Source organism: Giraffa tippelskirchi, chromosome 9, assembly GCF_054371585.1.
Source record: "Giraffa tippelskirchi isolate mGirTip1 chromosome 9, T2T-mGirTip1v1.2.pri, whole genome shotgun sequence".
In the NCBI taxonomy this organism is placed as follows: Eukaryota; Metazoa; Chordata; class Mammalia; order Artiodactyla; family Giraffidae; genus Giraffa; species Giraffa tippelskirchi.
In genome coordinates, this window is record NC_137283.1 from 84,048,543 (window position 1) to 84,072,199 (window position 23,657).

The 23,657-nt window shown below is 36.8% G+C and overlaps 1 protein-coding gene across 42 annotated transcripts in view; it reads left to right on the plus strand.

Moving 5' to 3' along the window:
- Positions 1-23,657, plus strand: part of SENP6 (SUMO specific peptidase 6) — a 136,445-nt gene that overhangs the window by 106,351 nt on the left and 6,437 nt on the right. For 33 of the 42 annotated variants that reach the window (XM_081530811.1, XM_081530819.1, XM_081530794.1 and 30 more), the window contains 5 exons: positions 1,178-1,287; positions 1,401-1,517; positions 8,892-9,014; positions 10,342-10,434; positions 19,418-19,848. In XM_081530811.1, the coding sequence (XP_081386937.1) occupies positions 1,178-1,287; positions 1,401-1,517; positions 8,892-9,014; positions 10,342-10,434; positions 19,418-19,848 (874 nt within the window). Of the gene's footprint in view, positions 1-149; positions 894-1,177; positions 1,288-1,400; positions 1,518-8,891; positions 9,015-10,341; positions 10,456-19,374; positions 19,849-23,657 lie in introns of all 42 variants that reach the window. The other 9 variants (XR_014065736.1, XR_014065728.1, XR_014065729.1 and 6 more) reach the window with 3 other exon arrangements.

The window sequence follows — 23,657 nt, forward strand, 5'->3', positions numbered from 1 at the left end:
AGCGGTGGTGGGTGATTTGTGACACAAATAGTATTTGGTACAAGTCTCAGAAGTATTTTAGTTTCTTTCCACATTCTGTTCTTGTCTTTACTTTTTGTCTCCTTTTCTTTTTCTCTTGTCCCTATTTCTTTCCCCCACCCCACCCTCAGCATACATATACATACAGTGCTACATTCAAAGTGACTGGTATTCGAGTTCTTAAATTTGCTAGTGATTCCTATTGGTGACATTGGCTTCAATACAAATAAAGGCATTTTGGTCCCTGATGTATTGTGCTTTTATATGTAACACGTGCATACATGGTTGAAAAATTGGAAAGGAAGAATATAAACCTTTTGATTCTGACTCTCACCAATTCTAGAATAACTGTTTCTGGAATAATTGATCATGTTGTAGGTAACTCTGAAGCCACCTGAATCAAAGGCCACAGTACTGCTATAACATACAATATAAGTTAATCAGTACAAATGCAGCTTAAATACTTGAAATTTGTCTCCTGACACAGCAACTGGAGTTTGCTGACAATCTGTTAGAAATACTTAAATGTTGCAGCCTGCCTACAAATTTGGAAATAGGGCTATCCAAGACATAATATTGGTGAAGTTGAGCAAGACTTCACCAGAAAAGAACTATCCACACAGTTAGTGGGTTGAAGAAAAGAACAGAAGGAGGAAGGGGAACCATTCCCCTTCTTTTGCAGAATTGGCTACAGGAGATAATTCCAGAGGAAGAAAAGAGCAGCTGGAGCCATAAGGCAGCTGTGATGGACTCAGATTTCAATGGAAGGCTCTTTCTTTAAGGACTCCTTGATTCTGGAGAACTAAAGCTCAATGGACTGTGTTCCCTGAGCCTCTGCTCCCATATTCCATGGATTTCCTAGGCACTGAACTTAGGTAGGCCTCCACTTGTAGAAGAAAAAAACACTATCTGTTCTTTGGATTTTACTAACATAATCTAATTTAATATGGATGGTAGAGATCTTAGACAAGATACCGGAAAACCAGTTACAAAAATTGGAAGTATCATTGTTCTAGAAGCTACAGATAAAACGAAAGTGGACCCCAGTTTTGCCTGTTTCTTATTTTTAATCCTTTTTAATTGAAAAGCATTCTTTATCTTTCTGTTGAAAATTTTTCAAATTGCTTTTGTGAACTGCTGATTTCATTTTCCTTACCAGGTGGCGCTTGAATCTAAAATGCAACTTAAAAACAAACAAGAATTCCAGTTTTTCGATGATGAGGAAGAGACTGGAGAGAGCCATACCGTCTTCATGGGTCCTGTAGAAAAGTGAGCGAACCCTTTACTTTCGCAGCACTTCAACTCTTCTCTGTTTATTAGATTTCAGTGTTGTTCAGACCTGTTTCTGTTTTGTTTGCTTATTTTCTTAAATTTTGTTACAGATTGATAGTATATCCACCACCTCCAGCTAAGGGAGGCATCTCCGTTACTAATGAGGACCTGCATTGTCTAAGTGAAGGAGAATTTTTAAATGATGTTATTATAGACTTTTATTTGAAGTAAGTTAATTTTCTCCTAGCCTTTCAGCAAATTTTTAACACATCGTAACATATATGTTTGTTTTCTAGAGTCAGAATTGTATTTTGAATTCCATCAATGCCACTTTTTGTGTGACATTTGGAAAGTAATGTCTCTGTATGCGTTTCTTCATTTTAAAAATGAGAATAAATAGGAATGCGAGGGATTCCTGTGTATTAATTTTATATCCTGTGACTTTATTCATTGATTAGCTTTAGTAATTCCTGGTGGCATCTTTAGGTTGTTCTATGTAGAGGATCACGTCATCTGCAGTGAGGGTTTTACTTCTCCTTTTCCAGTCTGGAGTCCTTGTACTTCTTTTTCTTATCTAATTGCTGTGGCTAGGACTTCCAAAACTATGTTGAATGGTAGTGCTGGAGATGGTATGGAGAAAAGGGAACCCTCTTACACTGTTTGTGGGATTGCAAACTGGTACAGCCACTATGGAGAAGAAGGTGGAGATTCCTTAAAAAACTGGGAATAGAACTGCCGTATGACCCCGCAGTCCCAGTGCTGGGCATATACCCTGAAGAAACCAGAATTGAAAGAGACACTGTGCTTTCATTGTCAGACCCAGTGTTCATTGCAGCACTATTTACAGTAGCTAGGACACAGAAGCAACCTAGATGTCCATCAGCAGATGAATGGATAAAAAGTTGTGGTACGTATACACCATGGGATGTTACTCAGCTATAAGAAGGAATGCATTTCAGTCAGTTTTAATGAAGTAGATGAACCTAGAGCCTATTATACAGAGTGAAGTAAATCAGAAGGAGAAAAACAAATACCATATATTTAATGCATATATATATAGAATCTGATGAATCTATCTGCAGGGCAGAAAGAGACGAATACTGTATATTAATGCATGTATATGGAATTTAGAAAGATGGTACCAATGAATGATTCTACATGCAGGGCAGCAAAGGAGACACAGACGTAAAGAACAGACATTTGGACCCAGTGGAAAAAGGAGAGCGTGGGATGATTTGAGAGAATAGCATTAAAACATATACATTACCCTATGTAAAATAGATGTCCAGTGTGAGTTTGATACATGAAGCAGGGCACCCAAAGCTGGTGCTTTGTGACAACCTAGAGGGATAGGGTGGGGAAAAATGTGCAAGGGAGGTTCAGGATGTGGGGGAAACATGTATACCTGTGGCAAATTCATGTTGATGTGTGGCAAAAACCATCACAATATTGTAAAGTAATTATCCTCAAAATAAATGAATTTTTTAAATGGGTATTATATCTAAAAGAATCATGAGACTTAAGATGAACATTCCAAGTGCTAGAAAAAATACCACATGTAAAGTGATCATAAATAATAGCTTATTACATTGTTATTGTTAGAGTGTTTGTGGCTTCCTTGATGGCTCAGGTGGTAAAGAATCTGCCTGAGTGCAGGAGACCCGGGTACGACCCATGAGTTAGCAAGATCCCCTGAAGAAGGAAATGGTAACCCGTTCCAGTATTCTTGCCTGGAAGAGTCCATGGACCAAGGAGCCTGGTGGGCTACAGTCCATGGGGGTCTCCCAAGAGTCAGAGATGACTGAACAGCTGAGCACACATACACAGTGTGTTAAAAGTTGGTGATCTTAATAGAGAATACAAATAGGGGATTGAAGTAGTGACAGAAGCATTAACATGGTACAAATACAGCAGAAAAAAGAAGGCAGCATTCTCTTCGGGGGTGGAGAAATGAGGACTCAAGAAGCTTTCCTCCAAGGGCCTACATCATGATCTGGAATACACATACATAACATGTATGTGTAGTGTGTTTATATATGTATAAACTGTGTTTACTGCTTTGTGATATAAGATGAATGTGTATGTGAAACAAAACAACCATCAGTGTGTCTAGTGCTCTCCAATATATTTTGTTTATTCAAATGTATAGTATATTTTTTTAAAAACTGGTTGTTAAAAGCCACTGGATTGATTTTTATAGCCTATAATTGCAGCCCACAGTTTGGGAAAGAACAGCATTATTATCCAGAATGAAAGATTTTGATCAGAAAAGTGACATATAATTGTTTCCTTAAAGTCATTTTGACAAGCAGGTTCATTGTGAATGTCTAGATGAGAGATGATTTAAGGAAATTTAATTAAGATGATATAAGAAGCCTATTAAGGCATTTCAGTGAAGAAGAAATAATGAAATGTCTTAAGAGGTAGAGTTGTTTAGCAGAAGTCCTGGATTAATAGACTGCATATTAAGGAGATAAATAAATAGGTGTCAAATAACTCCTAGTTTTCTTACTAGTAAGATGTCATAAATGATTTTGCCACTAACCGAACTGTGATACGACAAAAGGGACAGTGTCAATAAACAATTGTATATATGATTATAAATGTCAGTTGAGTTCTGACCTAGAGACATATAGAGATTAGAAGGCATTACAGATCGTAGTTTAATTACGAGAATGGATGAAATTGCACAGTGAGGGATATAGAATGAGAAAAAGAGCTATAAGAGGACAAACCCTGCAGAGTAGATTTTAAGAGAGAGACAGCGAGTAAGGAGACAATAGATTCTGAAGGTATTTGAGAGGTAAGAATTTTAAAATATATTATAGATTTGCTGGCAAGAGAAACTGTCCTAGGTTTTAAATGCCTCACTTTGCATATGTAGATTCTTTTGAAACCTAACACATATTCAAGGTTCTTGATGATTCTTGATAATTCAAAGTTCTTGATAATTAAAGGATATTATTTCATAAAAATACCCAACAAAGCATATGAAAAGATCTTCAATGTTATTAATCATCAGAGAAGTGAACATCAAAACCACAGTTAGATCTCACCTCACACCCATTAAGTAGGATGGCTGCTCTATTAAAAAAAAAAAAATCCCCCCAAAATAACAAGTATACAAGAGAATGTGGATAAGTTGCAGCCCTCATACATAGCTGGTTGGAGCATAAGATGGCACAACCTGTGCAGAAGACAGTGTAGTGGTTCCTCAAGAAATTAAAAATAGAACTGCCATTTGATTCAGCAACCCTCCTTCTAGATATACAAAAGAATTAAAAGTAGAGCTATTTTAGAGATATTTGCATACCCATGTTCATAGTAGCAGCACTATTCATAATAGCCAAGAAGTGGAAGCAACACATATGTCCATTGATGGATAAGATTATAAACAAAATATGATATATACATAAAATGGAGTATTATTGACCTTTACAAAGGAAGGAAACCCTTCACGTGCTACAACATGGATGAACCTGAACACATAATACAGTGTGAAATGAGACAGTCACAAAACGACAAACACTGTATGAATCCGGTTATATGAGGAACTGAAGTAGTCAAGTTCATAGAAAAGCAAAGAACTGATTACTAAGGGCTGCAGAGCAAGAGAAAAGGGAGTTAGTGTTTAATGGATATCGAGTTTTGGTTTTGTGAAGTAAAGTTTTGGAGATCTGTTTCACACAGTATGAATATACTTAACATTATTGAATTGTACACTTAAAAATGGTTAAGATTGTAAACCTCTGCATTTTTTCCATTATTTTTCAAAAGATGTTATGTCTTAATCCTAGTGTGTACTACCTTAAGAAACCAAGCAACTGCAAAATCTTAAGCGATTGTGTAGAACAATGCTGCCGTTATTGGATAAAGTGTTCTATGAACGTCAGCTGGGTCAAGTTGTTTGACAGTACTGTTCATATCATCTTTGTCCTTAGTGATTTTATACCTGCTTGCTCTGTCAATTCCTGAGAAAGCCGTTAATCTCCAACTATAATTATTGACTTGTCTATTTCTCCTTAATGGATCGTGAAGCTCTTTTGTTAGGTACATGCATGTTAAAAGCCCCTTATCATTACATAGTGTTCCTGTTTATTCTTGATAATCTCCTTGTTTTTAATCCTACTTTGTTCAAAATTAATATAGCTACTTCAGCTTTTTTTTGGTTCATGTTTGCATGATGTATGTTTCTTCATCCTTTTACTTTTAAACCTATTTAAGTCTTTATGTTTAAAAAAATTTTTTTGAAAGCATATAGATGGATCTAAAAAATAAGCTCCTATATTTTGTTTACATTTTAGTTTATTGTATTTCAAACTAAATAGTCTACACTTTTTATATTAGAGATTTTATAGTCATTTTTTATTCTTTTGATATTCTTTATATATTTTCAGTAGGCTTCTTGACATCATATAGTTAAAACTTGAAAGCAAATTTTATACAATAAACTTAAATTATCTACAAGTTCTGCCTTTTCTCATGCAAATCACTATTCCAAATCTAACAAATGCATGATTTTTAAAAAATCTGCATTTATATTTGTCTCATGATTTTTATAAGTGAATTAAAAAGAGGAAACTTTTTCAGATTTCACTATTAAGTAATTTAGTTACCACCAGAGCTGCTCATTCTTTTCCATTTCTAACTCTACAAGTTATAAGCAAACCTTTAAACAGTTTGCCATAATTATAAGAGGTAGAAGGGCATTGTATCTAGAGAACGTTAATAAAATACAGAGGGAAAGATCTTTTAACTTCATCCTGTAATTACATTTCATAATTAAATTGTTAGATTGTCCACTTTATAAAATAACAGGTGAACAACTTCATGACTTTCAATATTTAAGATTTATACATTGAAAGAAAAGAAATTGAAATTCCAAAATGAAAGAAATTCCTGGGGTTTTTGGTAATAAACTTGGATTTCCCTTTAATTCTAGAATAAGAAACAGCCATTCTAGTTAAAATTAATAATTCTAATACATGTACATAAAAAACCAAGAACTATAGTCACAGAAATGTTAATACTTATGGATGTATATCAAATTAGATGTATATCAAATTGTGTATCAAATACATCAAATTTGATGTATATCAAATTATACATTATTGATGTATATCAAACTAGTTACTTTAAAAGGCTTTTTGAAGTTTTGTGTTTTCACTTTTATGTCCTTAATTCCTCTAGGATTTGTTTTTGTGCATGGTATCAGATAGAGACCTAATTTCATATTTTTCAGTGTGGACAAATAATTGCCCTGATATTGTTTGTGAAGCAGTTCATTCTCTCCCTACCAGTGTGAAATCCTGCCTCTGTCACACACTGAGATAACAGTGGCACAGATCTGCTTTCAGGGCTCTGTAGACCGTTCCATTGGTCGTGTACCTCTCCCTGCATCAGTACCACACTGCCATGATTTCTATTTCTTTATTCTTGTTATCTAAAAAAGCAATATCCTTCACAAATGTTTTGGATATGCTTGACCTTTTTAATTCTTGCAGATAAATTTTAGTATCAGCCCATCAAATACAATTTTTAAAATCCTTTTGAGATTTTGATTGTAATTGCACTGAATCAGTTATTCACAACTGGAGACAGCTTTGGCCCCAGGGGATGTTTGACAATGTCTTTGGGCGTTTTTGGTTTTCACAAAAGGAAAGGATGTAATCTAATAGCATCTAGTGGGTTGAGGCCACAGATAATGGTAAACACACTACACTGCACAGGACAATCCCAGCAACAAAGAATTAGCTGGCTTAAAATGTCAGTGGTGCCAAGCTTGAGGAGCCCGCCACTAAATTTATGCAATTTGGAGATGACTGATACTTATATTTTTGAGTATTTCAGTAAAAATATTTTCTGATCTTATAGCCAGCCATCTTGCTAAAACTTCCTTCGAATATGTCTGTAGATCTTTCTTACGTTTTCTGTATGAAAATCCTTTCATCTTTAAATTTATTTTGTCCATTTACAAAAATAAAGCATGGATCTGTTTATATATGAAGTATAGTCCGTTTTCTTAAATCACCAAATCCCATTGTTCATTCAGTTCAGTTTACAAAGGAGCTATTGTCATTTGTAGTGGTAAAAGCAGCATGGTTCACCCATTATGGTTACAGTCTGTAAGTTCAAGTCTAATTCACTACATGCTCTGTTTTGAATATAAGATGTAGAATTCAGCAGTTGATTTAAACTGTGTCATGAGCTGATTCACTGTCTTATATCTTTTGTGGCAGCACACTGAGTTGCCCTAAAGCAAGAAATCTGTAAGTTATGTCCTTTTTGAGCTTTAGAATTATTGAATATTATGATTGAAGTGACAGGTCTCAAAGGTGTGCCCTATGGGTACTTCCTGTTTCTGTGTAAGATTTTGCAGAGCTTTCATATGAGCCTCATTTTAATAAGATGAATGTGGCCATAAGCTTGACTTTGCATAGCTCCTATGAGGGAGTTTAGGCCAAACACAATTAAATTTAATGTATCATAATTTATCTTTGTAATTTAAAGGACCATGGCTATTTCTTTTAATATAGACCTACCTTCAGGAAAAAAACAACTAAAGCAAGGAAAAATTAGAACTGATGTAATATCACTTTAAAGATTAGTCATTGTTACAATGTCACCACTGTACAGGTTCTTTCTGTTTCATTTCTATTTTTATAAAAAGTAGTCTATGGCTAGGTCATCATGGTTTATTAAATGTTTAAAACAAAATAATACATAAAGATAGCAGCTTTATTAAGACATAGTGCACATACCATTACAAATCACGCATTTCTTTTTCCTTTTTTTAAAAAATTAATTTATTGATTTTAGTTGGGGGCTAATTACTTTACAATATTGTAATAGCTTTTGCCATACATTGATGTGAATCAGCCATGGGTTTACATGTGTTCCCCTTCCTGGACCCCCCTCCCACCTCCCAAATCACTCATTTCAAGTGTATAATTCCAGTGGGTTTTAGTGTGTGCAATTTTGAAGCCACCACCATAATTAATATTAGAACATTCTCATCCCTCACAGAATTTAGTACCCATTAGGAGTGACTCCCCATTTCCTTTGAACCTCACTCGCAGCTCTGGCAACCACCAGTCTCCTCACTAGATGTCTGTGGATTTGCATATTCTGAACATTTCATATACATGGAATCATACAATATGTGCTTCTCTGTGACTAGCTTTTTTCACTTAGCATAACATTTTCAAGGTTCCTTTTATGAAACTACATGCAGCAACTTCATTTCTTTTTATTGCTGCGTAATTTTCCATTGTATGCGTATACCACATTTTCCATTCATTGATTGATGAGCATTTCTATCATTTGTTTGTTGGCTTTGATAAAGTTTATGTGAATGTTCATAAATGTGCCCTTGTTTAAAAAGATTAGACCTTTCAAGTCCTAGTTTTACTATCAAGTATCATGTTTTATTACTTACAAATAATCTGATAGTAGTCATTGTCTAGGATATGAAATAAACTTTGTTTATAACGTCTTTCAGTTTAAAGGAATGGAGATTGGTGGTGAATAGGTATTTGATTGCTCTGTTTTTAGTACACAAACTTAATTCATTCTGTTTGGAATTGCTTTTTATAAAACAGGTATTTGGTGCTTGAAAAATTGAAGAAAGAAGAAGCTGACCGAATTCATATATTCAGTTCTTTTTTCTATAAACGCCTTAATCAAAGGGAGAGGAGAAATCTTCATGAAACAACTAATCTATCGTAAGTCAAACTTTTTGAAAATATTTAATAGAGGTAGTAAGTCACTTAAGTTTAACTTAGGAAAAAATCACTTGTTTATATTAAAGCAACTTTTTTCCTTCTATTCTCAGTTAGCAAAATTTATATAGCTTATAATATTTAAAACCCAAAGAATACCTGGGATTCGTAAAGGTTTTAGGTCTAATATGTTGATCAGTATTTTCCAAATATATCTGAAAGTTTAAAAAAGGAAAATTACTTGAATACTTATTTAATCTTGAAAATTATTAAATACCAATTGCTCTGTTTTACCCTACATGTTCCATCTGTAGTATCTAACAGTGGAACCTGTGAATCTCTGATATTAATAAGTTATTTGGATAATAATTCTTAGACAAGTTGAGGAAACAGTATTCTACATATGTATAATGCCTTTCCATATAGTGAGTGCATCCAGCTCTTATACTTGCTGGTAATTGGTTACAAGATACACACAGAGAGTACATTTTTGTTATCAGTGCTATTAAGTGTCTTGACTTATAGTCAAGACTGTTGTGTACGATATAAATAAATTTTCTACTATTTCAGTGATGTCTAATTTTGTATCTTAGAGTTTATGGTGAAAGAAAGAAAGTGAAAGTCGCTCAGTAGTGTCCAACTCTTTGCGACCCCATGGACTATACAGTCCATGAAATTCTCCAGGCCAGAATACTGGAGTGGGTAGCCTTTCCCTTCTCCAGGGGATCTTCCCAATCCAGGGATCAAACCCAGATCTCCTGCATTGCAGGTGAATTCTTTCCCAGCTGAGCCACCAGGGAAGCCCAAGAATCCTGGAGTGGGTAGCCTATCTCTTCTCCAGGGGAACTTCCCAACCCAGGAATTGAACCAGGGTCTCCTGCCTTGCAGGCAGATTCTTTACCAGCGGAGCTATCAGGGAACCCCAGAGTTGATGGTAGTGGTTGGTTTTGACCAGTGCTGAGAATCTGTCCTGTTTTACCTACTATAAAATAGTGCTCACTTTTCCTGCTCTCTTCACCTTAGTTCTTATAGGTCACAGTCTGATATGTACTCAGTATTTTTGCTAAAACCAGTTCCTCAACAATAAGCACCCTAGTAAGTAATAGTAGGAATTAAAGAATCTCTTTCTTCCAGATTCAGTGATGGTCAGTTGCAGATCTTCCCAGCTCCATCTCAGATATTCTGCTTTCTTTTTACATCTTGTTAAATCCTCTTATACAGCTGTTTGATCTGTTGACATCTTAATCTCTGTAATGTATAAATTGCTGCATATAGGCTGACAACACTGGAAACATTTCAGAAGCTTGATAGTTTCCCTCTTGTCTTGCAGAATACAGCAGAAGCGACATGGAAGAGTAAAAACATGGACCCGCCATGTAGATATTTTTGAAAAGGATTTTATTTTTGTACCCCTTAATGAAGCGTGAGTAAGAATTTCCTTTATGTAAATGTAATGGCAGTTTTTAGAAAATATATTATGAGGTGAATAATTCATCCAGTTTTAAACTTCTTTGTGAAATTTGTTGTTTATATTGATACTTATATTCCTTATTTTATGGAAATTAATATACTTTTTCAGTGAATCATGTAAGATATGGAATTTTACAAGCACTCGATAAGAAATCTTCCTAATTTCATTTTAATCATAAATGTAGAATAATGTCATCTTTTAAAAATGGTACTTGTGGTCTAGCAGACATCCTATAGAAAAGACTGCCTTGTATAGAATGGTGATTAGGTCACATGAAGAATTTGGATTTTTAGTTTATAAAACATACTTCAACTCAACCAAAATGAAGAGAAGTGGCTGGATTTATGTCATTTGCTCACTGAAAACCATGTTTACTACCTGAAGCTATTTCCTAAGTAAATAGAGGTGGTAAACATTTTATGTTATTCTCACCCAGTGACTAGATAGGCATAGATGTATAGGTTAGTATTATTATACAATTTAAACTTGAGAGTTTCTGTATTTCATTATTTAACTGTCCTGCCATCCAGCCAAAGACCTCCAGGAATACTCTTGTAATTGGGCAGCATGGGTTTAGTACTTGCATTAAGGGAGAACATACACCATGGCCAACCATGACTCCTCTAAGTAAAATGTGTTTGAAAGAGGCAGTAACAGAACTGGGGCTTTGTTTTGGTGGTTTGAGGGAATGTCTAAGGAAGCAGTGGTTTGTTTGGATAAAGAAGTCAGTCAGTCATTCAATTCAGTCGCTCAGTCGTGTCCGACTCTTTGAGACCCATGCACTGAAGCACGCCAGTCCTCCTGTCAATCACCAACTCCCCGGAGTTTACTCAAACTCAAGTCCATTGAGTCAGTGACACCATCCAACCATCTCATCCTCTGTCGTCCCCTTCTCCTCCTGCCTTCAATCTTTCCCAACATCAGGGTCTTTTCCAATGAGTCAGCTCTTTGCATCAGGTGGCCAAAGTATTGGAGTTTCAGCATCAGTCCTTCCAATGAATAGTCAGGACTGATTTCCTTTAGGATGGACTGGTTGGATCTCCTTGCCGTCCAAGGGACTCTCAGGAGTCTTCTTAAACACCACAATTCAAAAGCATCATTTCTTTGGTGCTCAGCCTTCTTTATAGTCCAACTCTCACATCCATACATGACTACTGGAAAAACCATAGCTTTGACTAGACAGACCTTTGTTGGTAATGTTTCTGCTTTTTAATTGCTGTCTAGGTTGGTCATAACTTTCCTTCCAAGAAGTAAGCGTCTTTTTATTTCATGGCTGCAGTCACCATCTGCACTGATTGTGGAGCACGCAGAAGTAAAGTCTGTCACTGTTTTCATTGTTTCCCCATCTATTTGCCATGAAGTGATGGGACCAGATGCCATGATCTTAGTTTTCTGAGTGTTGAGTTTTGAGCCAACTTTTTAACTATCCTCTTTCACTTTCATCAAGAGGCTTTTCAGTTCTTCGCTTTCTGCCATAAGGGTGGTGTCATCTCCATATCTGAGGTTATTGATATTTCTCCCAGCAATCTTGATTCCAGCTTGAGCTTCATCCAGCCGAGCGTTTCTCATTATGTACTCTGCATATAAGTTAAAATAAGCAGGGTGAGAATATACAACCTTGACGTACTCCTTTCCCTATTTGGAACCAGTCTATGTCCAGTTTTAACTGTTGCTTCCTGATCTGCATACAGATTTCTCAAGAGACAGGTCAGGTGGTCTGGTAATTTTTCACAATTTGTTGTGATTCACACAGTCAAAGGCTTTGGTATAGTCAATAAAGCAGAAGTAGATGTTTTTCTGGAACTCTCTTGCTTTTTTCAGTGATCCAGTGAATGTTGGCAATTTGATCTCTGGTTCCTCTGCCTTTTCTAAATCCAGCTTGAACATCTGGAAGTTCATGGCTGACGTACTGCTGAGGCCTGGCTTGGAGAATTTTGAGCATTTCTTTACTAGTGTGTGAGATGAGTGCAATTGAGCGGTAGTTTGAGCATTCCTTTGCTTCAGTTCAGTTCAGTCGCTCAGTCGTGTCCGACTCTCTGTGACCCCATGAATCACAGCACGCCAGGCCTCCCTGTCCATCACCAACTCCCGGAGTCCACCCAAACCCATGTCCATTGAGTCGGTGATGCCATCCAACCATCTCATCCTCTGTCTTCCCCTTCTCCTCCCGCCCCCAATCCTACCAAGCATTAGGGTCTTTTCCAGTGAGTCAACCCTTCACATGAGGTGGCCAAAGTATTGGAGTTTCAGCTTCAACATCAGACCTTCCAATGAACACCCAGGATTGATCTCTTTTAGGATGGATTGATTGGATCTCCTTGCAGTCCAAGGGACTCTCAAGAGTCTTCTCCAACACCACAGTTCAAAAGCATCAATTCTTCGGTGCTCAGCTTTCTTCACCGTCCAACTCTCACATCCATACATGACCACTGGAAAAACCATAGCCTTGACTAGACGGACTTTTGTTGGCAAAGTAATGTCTCTGCTTTTAAATATGCTATCTAGGTTGGCCATAACCTTCCTTCCAAGGAGTAAGCGTCTTTTAATTTCATGGCTGCAGTCACCATCAGCAGTGATTCTGGAGCCCAAAAAAATAAAGTCTGACAGTGTTTCCACTGTTTCCCCATCTATTTCCCATGAAGTGATGGGACCAGATGCCATGATCTTAGTTTTCTGAACGTTGAGCTTTAAGCCAACTTTTTCACTCTCCTCCTTCACCTTCATCAAGAGGCTCTTTAGTTCTTCTTCACTTTCTGCCATAAGGGTGGTGTCATCCGCATATCTGAGGTTATTGATATTTCTGCCAGCAATCTTGATTCCAGCTTGTGTTTCTTCCAGGCCAGCGTTTCTCATAATGTACTCTGCATATAAGTTAAATAATCAGGGTGACAGTATACAGCCTTGACGGACTCCTTTTCCTATTTGGAACCAGTCTGTTGTTCTATGTCCAGTTCTAACAGTTGCTTCCTGACCTGCATACAGGTTTCTCAAGAGACAGGTCAGGTGGTCTGGTATTCCATCTCTTTCAGAATTTTCCACAGTTTATTGTGATCCACACAGTCAAAGGCTTTGGCATAGTCAATAAAGCAGAAATAGATGTTTTTCTGGAACTCTCTTGCTTTTTCGATGATCCAGTGGATATTGGCAATTTGATCTCTGGTTCCTCTGCTTTTTCTAAAACCAGCTTGAACATCTGGAAGTTCACGGTTCACGTATTGCTGAAGCCTGGCTTGGAGAATTTTGAGCATTACTTTACTAGCATGTGAGATGAGTGCAATTGTGCGGTAGTTTGAGCATTCTTTCACATTGCCTTTCTTTGGGATTGGGATGAAAACTGACCTTTTCCAGTCCTGTGGCCACTGCTGAGTTTTCCCTATTTGCTGGCATATCGAGTGCAGCGCTTTCACAGCATCACCTTTGAGGATTTGAAATAGCTCAACTGGAATTCCATCACCTCCACTAGCTTTGTTCATAGTGATGCCTTCTAAGGCCCACTTGACTTCGCATTCCAGAATGTCTGGCTCTAGGTGAGTGATCACACCATCATGATTATCTGGGTTGTGAATATCTTTTTTGTACAGTTCTTCTGTGTATTCTTGCCACCTTTTCTTAATATCTTCTCCTTCTGTTAGGTCCATACCTTTTCTGTCCTTTATTGAGCCCATCTTTGCATGAATGTTCCTTTGGTATCTCTAATTCTATTGAAGAGATCTCGAGTCTTTCCCATTCTGTTGTTTTGCTCTATTTCTTTGCATTGATCACTGAAGAAGGCTTTCTTATCTCTCCTTGGTATTCTTTGGAACTCTGCTTTCAAATGGGTATATCTTTCCTTTTCTCCTTTGCCTTTCACTTCTCTTCTTTTCACAGCTATTTGTAAGGCCTCCTCAGACAGCCGTTTTTGCCTTTTTGCATTTGTTTTCCTTGGGGTTGGCCTTGATCCCTGTCTCCTGTACAATGTCATGAACCTCCATCCATAGTTCTTCAGGCACTCTGTCTATCAGAACTAATCCCTTGAATCTATTTGTCACTTCCAGTGTATAATCGTAAGGGATTTGATTTAGGTCATACCTGAATGGTCTAGTGGTTTTCTCCACTTCCTTCAACTTAAGTCTGAATTTGGCAATAAGGAGTTCATGATCTGAACCACAGTCAGCTCCCAGTCTTGTTTTTGCTGACTGTATCAAGCTTTTCCATCTTTGGCTGCAAAGAATATAATCAATATGATTTCGGTATCGACCATCTGGTGATGTCCATGTGTTGAGTCTTCTCTTGTGTTGTTGGAAGAGGGTGTTTGCTATCACCAGTTCATTCTCTTGGCAAAACTCTTATTAGCCTTTGCTCTACTTCATTCTGTACACCAAGGCCAAATTTGCCTGTTACTCCAGGTATCTCATGACTTCTTACTTTTGCATTCCAGTCCCCCATAATGAAAAGGACATCTTTTTTGAGTATTCGTTCTAGAAGGTCTTGTAGGTGTTCGTAGAACTGTTCAACTTCAACTTCTTCAGCATTACTGTTTGGGTCATAGACTTGGATTACTGTGATATTGAATGGTTTGCCTTGGAAATGAACAGAGATTATTCTGTCATTTTTGAGATTGCATCCAAGTACTGCATTTCAGACTCCTTAGTTGACTATGATGGCTACTCCATTTCTTCTGAGGATTCTTGCCCACAGTAGTAGATGTAATGGTCATCTGAGTTAAATTCACTCATTCCAGTCCATTTTAGTTTGTTGATTCCTTCTTGCCATCTCCTGTTTGACCACTTCCAATTTGCCTTGATTCATGGACCTAACATTCCAGGTTCTTATGCAGTATTGCTCTTTATAGCTTCGGAGTTTACTTCCATCACTGGTCACATCCACAACTGGATGTTGTTTTTGCTTTGGTTGTGTCTCTTCATTCTTTCTGGAGTTATTTCGCCACTGATCTCCAGTAACATATTGGGCACCTACCGACCTGGGGAGTTCATCTTTCAGTGTTCTATCTTTTTGCCTTTTCATACTGTTCATGAGGTTCTCAAGGCAAGGATGATGAAGTGGTTTGCCATTCCCTTCTCCAGTGGGTCATGTTTTGTCAGAGCTCTCCACCATGACCCATCCGTCTTGGATGGACCTACTTGGCATGGTTCATAGTTTCACTGAATTAAGGCAAGGCTGTGGTCCATCTGATTAGATTGGTTAGCTTTCTGTGATTGTGGTTTTCAGTCTGTCTTCCTTCTGATGGAGAAGGATAAGAGGGTTATGGAAGCTTCCTGATGTGAGAGACTGACTAGGGGGAAAACGGGGTGTTGTTCTGATGTGCGGGGCCATGCTCAGTAAATCTTTAGTCAAATTTTCTGTTGCTGGGTGGGGCTGTGTTCCCTCCCTGTTATTTACCTATGGCCAAACTTTGGTGGAGGTAATGAAGGTAATGGTGACCTCCTTCAAAAGGTCCCATGGATGCACTGCTACACTCACTGCTGCCCCCAGCCCTGCAGCAGGCTACCGCCAACCCACGCCTCTGCCAGAGGCTCCTGGACACACACGGGCAAGTCTGGGTCAGTCTCTTGTGGGGTCACTGCTCCTTTTTCCTGGGTCCTGGTACACAAGGTTCTGTTTGTGCCCTTTAAGAGTCTGTTTCCCCTGTCCTGTGTAAGTTCTGGTGGCTCTTTGGTGGGGTTAATGGTGGCCTTCTCCAAGGAGGGCTTATGCCATACCCAGGTTTACTGCACCCAGAGCCCCTGCCCCTGCGGCAGGCCACTGCTGACCCTGTACATCCACAGGAGACACTCAAACACAGTTCTGTCTCAGTCTCTGTGGGGTCTCTGGGTCCTGGTGTACACAGGGTATGTTTGAGCCCTCTGAGTGTCTCTGGTGGGTATGGGGTTTGATTCTAAACTCAGTTTCGCCTACCATCTTGCTGGGGCTTCTCCTTTGCCCTTGGACATGGGGTGTCTTCTCACAGCTGCTCCAGCGGCACGCATTCACTCATTTAGCAAAAAGATATTTGGTATTTTGAAGGGTTGCATTGTGACCTTATATTTGTCTCTGCTAAGACAAATTATGAAATGACCTTGCTTTGTCTCATTTTTATCGTGGTTGCAGTGTAAATTTGTCTGAGGTTGGTGTTCTGTAAGATTTTTAATGTCTAATAAGCCTGTCTGTGCCAAGCTAGCTTCTGAATGTGCTCTTTTTCTCAGTATCGAAAACATTTACTCTGTAGTATAGTCAGATTCTTTTTATTTAAAATCATGTTTTAATTATAACACCTATTATGATCTCTAATTAGCCAGCCAAAGATAGGTAGACTAGGTTAAAACTTTGATTATGACTGTAAAGCCCAACCTCTTCAAAATGATTTGAGTCAAACATAGTAGCATAGTATGAATAAAATTTAAAACTTAAGTTTAAAACTAATCTTTATAATTTCTTCATTTTCCTCAAATTAGATTTCTTGACATTAATTTGTCATATCAAGTAGCAAATGAGCTGCCCGCTTTGTAAAAGGGAGGGATATACATGGGAATTCATTTGTCAGAAATTAATTATAAAAATTTCGAAAAATATATAATTTGAGGCATATGTGATTTAGTAATAGAGGCACATCCTTAGTCACGATATTTGATGTGGATGGACACTGTGTTTAGTGCTTTTTGTCATCTTGGTTGTCTTGGTGAAAGGTAGAGAGTGTGAATTAGTTATGTTCTGCAGGAGAACTGTGCTGTTTGTAGATGGAAGAATAACTTCCAGATCATGAGAGCTTTTTTTTAAGAGACAAAACGAATTAGATAGGCTGCCCTGTATTCGTCATCTATTTTAATTTTCCTGGTGGTGGTAATTTCTCTAAGCTAAAAGTTGATAAGCCATTTGTTAAAAATTGTTGTAGTAATTGACAAGGAGCAAATATTTGATGTTTGGACCTAATCCAAACATCAGATTAAACTAAGTGAAATTGCCTGTTTTAGCCATGTCTCCTACTAATGGCTTAAGGTCAAGGTATCTGCCATTAAAAGGGATCATAAAAGCAAAACTCTGGCTCTTCAAGGTTGAAAGTGAGGTCAGATGTATCTGATTTAGCTTTCTCTTTACAGCTAGGTGAAGGAAGATTTTTTTCCAAGTTATTAGATGAGGCAACAGAAAAGCTATGGCTCATCCGTATTGTCATAGCTGAAAAATGTTTATAACTGTGATAAACTTCGGTTTCAGCTGTAGGTTGAGAACCACTGTGTTACACCACGTTTAATCAATTTTTAAAGAACATTTTTTCACTTTATAACCTTTCTGAAGTTGAGATGTGACTTAGTGTCAGCTGTGTGTTTGGGCTGATGAAGTGAGGAAGATGATCTGCACTCTCCCAGCCTGGCCTGACCTAAGTCCATGGGGTCCTGAGGATTAATAGTTAAGAAGAGGAGAGAAGCATTTCTGTGTCTGGGTTTTCAGTACTGAGGATGAAGGCAGCCTCTGTGAACTTTTCTACTTATTGCGTCTAATGAAGAGACATACAGTGCTTCTTAGTATTACCTTGGGGGAATTTAATATTTTGCATAAATAGAATATGCAATAACTTCTGTCTGTGTCAACATTCATTTTTCATACAGCAAATATCTACTGAACACCATACTCTGTGACAAATATTGTGCTCAGCTAATAAATTATCTGACATCTTTAGCCTGTTCATTGGAGTGGGTTGCCATTCCCTTCTCCAGGGAATCTTCCCAACCCAGGAGTCAAACCTGGGTCTCCTGCATTACAGGCAGATTGTTGACTGTCTGAGCCACCAGCGAAGACCCTTTCACATAACACTGTGCCTAGCAAATAGTAAGCCCTTAATAAAATTAATTAGATTAATGAATATTAGCCACTTTTAGCTGTGTCGCTTCTTACTCATAGCTTATATCCTACTGTCAGAAACTATGATGATAACTGAATTCAGCTCTAGCTGGAATCCTACTGATACTTCTGTACTGCTAATTAGACTAGATACATTATTTCAATTTAGTGTATTTTATTTCAGTAGAGTATGAGACAAGAATAATATTTTCAGTATTAAGAAATCCCTACCTTATTAATGCCTCATAAATGTTATTAGTACCTATTAATACCTAATATTAATACTTAATAATACCTAGTTAATAGTAACCAAGCTTCCCTGATAGATTGGTTGGCAAAGAATCTGCCTGCAATGCAGGAGACTCCAGTTCGATTCCTGGGTCGGGAACATCCACTGGAGAAAGGATATTCTTGGGCTTCCCTGGTGGCTCAGCTGGGAAAGAATCCTCCTGCAAGGCAGGAGACCTAGATTCGATCCCTGGGTTGGGAAGATCCCCTGGAGAAGGGAAAGGCTACCCACTGGAGCATTCTGGCCTGGAGAATTCCATGGACTGTATAGTCAGTCCATGGGGTCGCAAAGAGTCAGACACAACTGAGCAACTTGCACTCACTCATTCACCTCATTAATAAGAAAAACATGGATGAAAAGTTTTTTAAAAACTATTATGTACAATATTTAGAAGATGTTCAAACTTATAAAGTCTAATTAGTTAGACTTCTAAAGATATTTTAATGTTGCTAGTATTTTACCCTAGGCATAAATAGAACGAAGGAAAGGTAAATGGGAATGATGAATTGCAGCGATGTAATTTACATTTTGTTAAATTGCCTTGAAAAAGATGAATCTTTCATTCCAAAAGCAAGAAAATGTTCAAAGGATTGTTTGCAAAAGTGAATGTAGGCTAGGTAATTCTGATAAAAATTATGTTATTTTTGAATAGACATTATATTCTGTTAATGAATCAGTGAGTCTTCAAACAAGTAGATTAATTTAAGAATTGAGAAAATTGGGCATTCTTAATAAGTTTGTTTACAGAAGCTTTAGAAAAAATTTGAATATTTATTGCCAAATATAATAAGCTTTTCTAATAATATATTCAGTAGTTTCATTTGTTTTTTACAGTGCACACTGGTTTTTGGCCGTTGTTTGTTTCCCTGGTTTGGAAAAACCAAAGTATGAACCTAATCCTCATTACCATGAAAATACAGTCACGCAAAAAAGTTTACCTGTAGAGGACAGTTGTATTTCTTCTCCTTCAGCCAGTGAAATGGACAGTTGTTCACAAAACTCTGCTGCCAAGCCTGTAATTAAGAAGATGCTAAACAGAAAGCATTGCGTAGCTGTAATTGATTCAAATAATGAACAGGAAGAAAGTGACCCTCGTTATCGGAGAAACATAAGCAGTGTGAAATGTAGTCTGAAAAAAATAAATCATACTGCAAGTGAAAATGAAGAATCGAATAAAGGAGAACCCGCATGCCAGAAATTTGTTGATAGGACTGAAAGTGAGAATGGCCTACAGAATGAATATTTAAGTTCTATGCACCATACAGGTATGTTACTAAATGTTTCAAAAAATCAAAGAATTCAGAATAAGTTGGATTTTTTAGAAATAGGATTAAAATTTCAGGGTGCACTTTTTCTTAAAGTCAGGTTTATTGTATAATTTACTTACAGTAACATTCACTCATAAATGTAGCTCAGTGAGCTTTGATAAATGTATCTAGTCACGTAATCATTACAGCAGTCAAGATTTAGAACCTTGCCATTACTCAAAACAATTCTCTTGTGCCCCCTTTATAATGAGTCTCCTGCCCTCATCCTTACAAAGAGTACAGTTTTAAAATTATAGTACAAGGTTTGCATTTTCCATTTGTAGGAACTTGGACTTGTTTTTATTTTGTAGGAAATTTACTTATTTAGCATAAACAATAGTTGCACAATCTTAGATCTGTAAGGCAAATTAGTTTGATCTTCTCAATTTACAGATGGGCAAATTGAGATCAAGAGACAAAAATTAAAGCTTTTTTCCTCCAAATAGTTGTTGACATTCAAATTAAAGGTTAGTTCCTGTTCCTCACTCTCTTTCATGGTTTTCAGTGGAAAAAAGGGCACTGGTCCAACCTCTGCTTTTTTATTTCCCTTCAGTTCTAACAAATTGTTTCTTTCCTTGAATCAGGTCCATATTACTGGCACTTATTCTAGAAATCTAAGGTTTCTCTTCAGATACTTAAATTTTTTATCAAGTCAACTGCAGAATTTCCACTTCAACCTCAAAGTAAAACAGTCCACTTCGTAAACTATAGTATGCTATATATATAGGATAGCAAACTTAATAAACTATGAATAGATCTAATACATTCTTTTTGGAGGAAAAATCTCAGTATAAGACATAGAAGAAATTATGTGACCTCAGAAAGAACCTATCAAAAGTTGTGAATGCTGAACATACTTTTGGTACTTCTGCCAGCCTGTGTTATTTTAGTAAGTCAGAAAGCTGTTGCTGTGCTCTTACAAAATATTTTTTGTTTGACATGCTCAGCTGCATAAAGCTGATATTAGGCCTATGGATATTGGTCTTTGTGCCTTTTAGGGGGTATAAGATAAGAGGCAAAAGGGGGGAATTTAGCAGATAAAGCAAAAAAGTGCATCCAAATCAAGCAGATAAATGCAGTTGAACCTTAAACAGCATGGGGTTTAGGGGTGCTGACCCTCTGACAGTCAAAATCTACCTCTGACTTGATCATCAGCCATTTGTGTCATACCACAGTTCCACATCCACAGATTCACATCCCTGGATTCAGCCAGCCTCGGATTGTGCAGTACTGTACTAACCTCTTTCTTGGGAAAAAAAAATCCATGTGTAAGTGGACCAGTGCAGTTCAAACCTGTGCTGTTCAGGGATCAACAGTACTTTTTTTTTATTGCTCACTTTCTAATATATTTCATCAAGGAGGAAATGGAATGAAGAAAGGCAAATTAGGTAGTCACCAAGTCACTGTAATTTTTTTCAGTTTTAGTATTTTAATACTTGAATAGAAAAAGTAATAAAAGGCACTGAATAGCTACATTAATTACCATTTTGCTACACTGAAAGCATTGCGTAGATGGGCACTCTGAAGATAAAGCCGTCAAGGCAGTGTGCACTGTTTTTCACTGCCTTTGAACAAAGTCCTGCCAATTAGTACATGAGAAGATGCTGGATATGAGGGAAATCTAAATCAAAACCACAAGCCTATAGAGTGGATTAATGGCTGCTTAAGCCTTTTTATAGAGCATGGCTAGAATAGGAAAGTCAGATGCCAACAGGTGTTGGTGAGGATGTGGGGAAATTGAAAACTTCATATATTATTAATGTAGGAAGGTAAAATGCTACAGCTTGCTTTGGAAGACAGTTTGACAGTTCCTTAAGAAGTTAGACATAAAGTTATGATATGATCTGGCAGTTCCACTCCTAGATAAATACCCGAGAGAAGTAACATATGTCCACACAAAAACTTGGGCATGAACAATTATAGCAGCATTATTTGCAACAGCCAAAAGGTAGAAACAACCCAGATGTTCATCAACTGATAGATGGATAATGAAAACATGATATATCTATTTAATGGAATATTATTAGGCCATAAAAAGAAATAAAGTAGTGATACATGTTACAACATGGATGAAACTGAGAAAATGCTAAGTTGAAGTAGTCACAGAAGACCACATATTAATGTGATTCTATTTGTATAAAATCTCCCAAACAGAAAGCCTGTAAGAGTGGATTAATGGTTGCTTAAGGCTGCCTTGGGGGTTGGAGAGGAATATGGGGAAAAGGGAGTGATAGCTAAAGGGTTTAGAGGTTTGTTTTTGTTTGTTTGTTTTGAGATTTGAAACATTTTGAAAATGTTTTAAAATTGACTCTGGTGATGGTTGCACACAGTATGTGTAAATATACCAAAAACCACTTAATTGTACACTTTAAGGGGGTGAGTTGTATGGTATGTGAATTATATCTCTATAGAACATTTTTTAAGTTCTTTTTGATCAATAATTTCATATAGTTTAATATGAATTCAAGTTAAAAAATGAATTAAAATGCATGACTTAGAGCAATGAGACAAAGCCTTAGGGCTTCCTTCATATGCACAAACCCCAGAAATTCCTAGTGGCCCTTTCCTACAGGTTACTGGTGTTCTAGTTGAGAAGTAACCCTAGTTGAGAAGTAAGAGGTTAAATTTGAGTATGTGTCCCAGTGAATCCTTTAGTTTGCCCTTTCAGTATCTGTTGATTCTTCTTTGAAAAATTATAGTTTGTGCTTTGTTTCTTTTTTTTTTTAGTATGTGTGTAACTATATCAATTATCCTTAAAGGTAATTAATTTACCATTATTATGTGTGAAACACTGGTGTTTTTCTATCCTTTTTTAATGTTTATCTTAATCCAGTGATGATAGTGTCCCGCAGTTCTCTAGAATGGGTCTGTATTTTTTTAAGTAATGAAGTCTCATGTTTCATCAGATGTTTTCAAGGCATCACTCACCCAAAAGAACACTGAATGGCCTCAGAGAGGATGGTTTAAGCAGTCTATGCTATATAAAATTATGACATCAAAATTTAAGAAGAGAGCTTGTAAAAATTTTTTGTGATTATGATTTGTATCTTATTGATCTATTTCTGTTTGGTCTGATAGCTGATAGGATTTAAATGAAGCATTTTAGGTAGTTTAAACATAATTTAACCACTGAACACATATAGTCACAAGTGACTGCAATGTAGGTTGATATGCTACAGCAAAAAAGTAGAATTGTATCTTGACACAGGGATTAGGTTTTTAAGATCAACTGTAGGAAAGTAATAATGTGTGTTACTATTACTTTGATTTGCTGTTTTTTCAGTTGGGCACCATTTGAAATAGTTGTCTTGCGATGTATGGTTGGTATCAATACATGAAAAATATGTATGTTTAAATTCTAGAATCACACTTGGTTCGGCATCTTCAGATGATCTCACTATGTGAGAACCTCAGGAACTGGGACTGGTTGAGAGAGTAGCTGATTGAGTTACTGCCACTCAATTTATACCAGAGCGTTTGTTTACTGAACGAAATAACTGAAGACATTGACTATACTATTTACTTTTCTCTCTTTTTTACAATGCACGTGTATTTTCATTTGTATAAAGTTCATGTTCATATGACACAATTTCTGGGTAAAAGGTATAGTTAGGAATACTTTGCTACTAAAACAACTTGATTGTAATTACTAATTCTGAATTACCTAAGGATTTAGACAAATTTTACTTAAATATAGGTATTTTAGCTTCAAAACATTAAAATACAGATTTTTAAAAAGATAAATTGTAAAGGTTATTCTTTGCATA